The sequence below is a fragment of the Chrysochloris asiatica genome, unplaced genomic scaffold (assembly GCF_000296735.1).
Source record: "Chrysochloris asiatica unplaced genomic scaffold, ChrAsi1.0 scaffold00125, whole genome shotgun sequence".
Lineage (NCBI taxonomy): Eukaryota > Metazoa > Chordata > Mammalia > Afrosoricida > Chrysochloridae > Chrysochloris > Chrysochloris asiatica.
The window spans coordinates 8,522,048-8,525,704 of NW_006408643.1; the positions used below are offsets into that span (position 1 = coordinate 8,522,048).

General features: G+C 56.5%; 1 protein-coding gene across 1 annotated transcript in view; it reads right to left on the reverse strand.

The window, feature by feature from the left end:
• Positions 1-3,657, reverse strand: part of SCAMP4 (secretory carrier membrane protein 4) — an 8,664-nt gene that overhangs the window by 3,044 nt on the left and 1,963 nt on the right. Inside the window, exons 3-6 of the mRNA XM_006869069.1 lie at positions 3,190-3,318; positions 2,727-2,880; positions 1,832-1,933; positions 1,126-1,243 (exon numbers count right to left, since the gene is read on the reverse strand). Of these exons, the coding sequence (XP_006869131.1) occupies positions 1,126-1,243; positions 1,832-1,933; positions 2,727-2,880; positions 3,190-3,318 (503 nt within the window). The remainder of the gene's footprint in view (positions 1-1,125; positions 1,244-1,831; positions 1,934-2,726; positions 2,881-3,189; positions 3,319-3,657) is intronic.

Below are 3,657 nucleotides of genomic sequence, written 5' to 3' on the forward strand. Positions count from 1 at the left end.
CACCCAGCAGCTAAATAACAAACTGGCTCCCCAAAGAGATGATACCATCATTAAGTGCACCCATTCCTCACATATCCACATGGTGAGGAAGACCAGTCATTATGCGAAAATCTGCATGATGAGACAATGGAGGATTTCCCTCGATTTTCAGACCACCCACACATCCAATCCTTTTTTCTGACAGAAATAGGATGGAAATTAACAGCCGCTAAGATCCCTGATGTGGCGCTGTGGGTTAATGTACCCAACTGCAAGGCCATTTTGAACTGCAAGGTAGTCAGTTCAAGCTCACCAGCTACTCCTCGGAAACCCTATACAGGGTCACTGTGGGTCAGAACCACCTCAACAGCACTTAACAAGATCCCTCTGCAGTGTAGACCGCCGCTCAGATAAGCCACCACCTTGGGTGCCCCTGTTGGCTGAACCCTCAAAGTCCTCCTGGCTGAGTGCCACACACGGGGCTTCTTGGGGCTCCAAAGATCCAGCCAATGAGAAGCCGGTGGGTCAAGAGAGAATGCAGTCCGTCCACCTGTCATGCTCTGGACAGGCATGTGCTCTGGGAGAGGCCGTCCCTCCTCCATCTCAGGCCTCCCAGACAGTCGTTGTGTGCCGTGTGCTCTAGTCTGCTGGTGCGTGTTGCTGAGTGGGCTGTATTACGCTTTCATCCACACAGACGGAGCATCTGGCCCAGGTTCAATGAAGGCCCAGGTTCAATGAAGCATCTTCAAGTTCAAGTACATGCGTCGTCTGCTTACCCGTCTCCCACACTGACAGAGTGGACTGCGGTGTGAACGTGAAGTGGGGGCTGGAAATGGGGGCTTCAACAACTGGAACCATGTCACGCGGTGATGGGTAGGACCCCTCCCAAGGAGTGAGAAGTATGTGAGGTTGTTGGGCGTTCAACTGTGTTACACAAAATCAGACCCGGTTGCTCTCCATCCCGGTACTAGGTTCTTGGCAGATGCTCCAAGAGGCCAGCGGTTCTAGCCCACCAGCCGCTGAGGGAGACAGAGTTACAGCCTTGGACACCCTGAGGAGCTGTCGTTCTCTGTCTGAGTCCACAGCAGGGGTCTGTCCACCTGGGGCTTCGTGCCAGCGGGCCTCCCCGGGACCCAGAGCACGTACCTTCAGAATCGTGACAGCCATCATGACAGCCGACATGGAGAACATGATGGCCGGCAGCAACATGACCACAGCCGTCCCCACGCTGCTCTCGAAGAAGCTGATTGCCGCCAACCAGCCACTGTAGGAGGGAAAGAGAGAGCGTGGGCGCCTGCCCTCCATGGAGAGCGGCAGTGAGGGTGAGCACAGTGGAGCACGCAAGGCACGCAGGGCACGCAGGTGAGGGGGCGTGGCAGCCCAGCCGCAGCAGTGTGGTTCTGAGTCCCCGGTGAGAAGGCACTTTGCCAAGCCTGGAGTCTACTTCGACTTCCGGCATGGGGGAAAGGGAGGCCTGAGCACTGTCAGGGCCGGCCGATGGGGTGAAGTTTAGAATCTTTCTTACGGAAACGTTATGAGAAACCCAGACCATCAAGCGAACACGAATGACTTTTTTCCCCCCCTCACTGGGAGACGTCCGCCCCCTAGTGGTCAGATGCAGAAGTGCGGGCCTAGGAGGAAGGGGAAGGGGCGGCCCTCCACAGGTAGAGGCAGGAGGGATGGGCTGGTTGGTGCTGCGTGTGGATTGCTGAAGCTGCTTCACAGATCTCTCCCTGGGGGTGAGGACCTGACCCCTGGGCCACCACTGCGCCCTGCCCGCACACTCACACACCACACTCAGATTCTCAGTTCTGAGCGTCATTCTCATAAAACTGACCGCTAAACAGCTTACCAGGCGCCCCACCCGGAGAAGCCGATGGCCTGGAGGACCGTCAGGACAAACTGAGCCCCAAAGATGAAGAAAAATGCCATGAAGTTAAAGGAGCTGTTGGCCCTGGGGGGAGGGAAGCATGACCGTTACTGTGGGGTCTGGGCCCTTGGACATAGCCCACTGACTTCCCGAGCCCTGAGCCGACACTGCCCCACTGCCATGGAGTCACCCCGTGTCAGCACAGCCGTGGTGGGTGCTTGCTCCACAGGGCTTTCAGAGACCGCCTGAGTGGGCTCCAACTGCCAACCCTGCTTGAGGCTAGGCACCCAGGAACCGCATGAGTTTGATGAGCACCGCTGAAATTAATACTTAAAAACGATGAAAATATCAAGTTTCAGATTGCTGATCTCTTGTTGGCACCATTCTGATGCACAGCGACCCCACGTGGCATGGTGGTGGGTTTTTTAGAAGCAGATCACCAGGGCTTTCTTCCGAGGTACTCAGGAACTCATAACTCCAAGGCTCCACACACAGGTGAAGAGGGGGAGCCCCAAGATTCCCTCCACCCAGACCTGGCTCTCCACGTGGTTCCTGGGACAGCGGAAAGCTGCAGGGCCTGACCCTGGACATTCCCAGGGGCTGGAGGTGGAGGGTGATTGGGAATGTTCTGGAACCACAAGTGGTGGTGGTTGCCCGACTCTGTGAAGCGTCTAAACACAAGTGAGTCATCCACCTTAGAAGGGGCAAGTTGTAATGTGTGTGTTGTATCTCAATAAAGCTGTTACTGAGAAACAAACCCCACACAGGCAGCAGCGGGTTGGCCTGTGTCCAGCTGTAAAATGTCAGTCACTGGAGCAGTGCAGACCAGGCTGTCCTGGGACTGCTAGGCAGCTGAGGGATCTAGGACTCAACTCACCGGAAGGCCTTGTAGACGGGCCGGAACCAGCACACGTAAGCACAAGGCGAGAAGAGCAGCAACCAGACCAAGGCCAGGCCAAAGTTGACCCCATAGCCACGGATCCACCAGGCCAGGCAGGCGACCAGGTTCACTGCCAGGGTTGCACAGTAAACTGGGGGGGGAGGGGGGAATAGGGGGCTGTGTCTATCCTCCCTGCCCATAGCAAGTGGAATGGGCAGACAGCAGGGTCCCGGCCTCTCCCTCCCTCCTCTAGGGAAGGCCAAGCAGGACCGCCATCCCATCACCCACTGTCCCACGCCACCCTCGGAGCAGAACTTTATTAGAAACACAGGGGCCGGGCAGCTGAGCCCTGGGCTCCCTCAGGTGCAACTTTACTCCTGTGAGGTTTCCTTAGCCTTCAGGCTGTCACAGACACCTAGGCCAGGTGCGACCACCCACCCCACACAAAGGGAGGGCTTACACATCCACAGATGGTAGATTCGCTTCACCAGGACCTGATACTCAATGGGGATCTCATCGGAGAAGTTCTGGTAGAAACAAGGCTTCAGGGGGATGAACTTGGGCAGCGGCGGGAAGTTGTTCTCCTTCTCTGCAGAGACAGACAACACAAGGTGAGACACCAGGTGGGACCCGGGGACCATGGACTTCATCCTGACTCCAGAGCCCGGGGACACAGTGCCTGATGCAGCAAAGGGACTCTTCAGACGTACAACTTGCAAATCTTTAGATGTGAGAGGATCGGGGCTCACTCAGGGTCCTTAGCCGAGGTGGGCAGCAGAAACAGGAACAGTGTTAGATGCTCTGCTGCTGGCTTTGAAGATGTAGGCAGGGACCAGAGGCCAAGGACTGTGGGGCTTCTGTTGTTGGTGTTGTTAGGAGCCATCGAGTTGGTACTGACCCATAGCGACCTTATGCACAGCAGAATGAA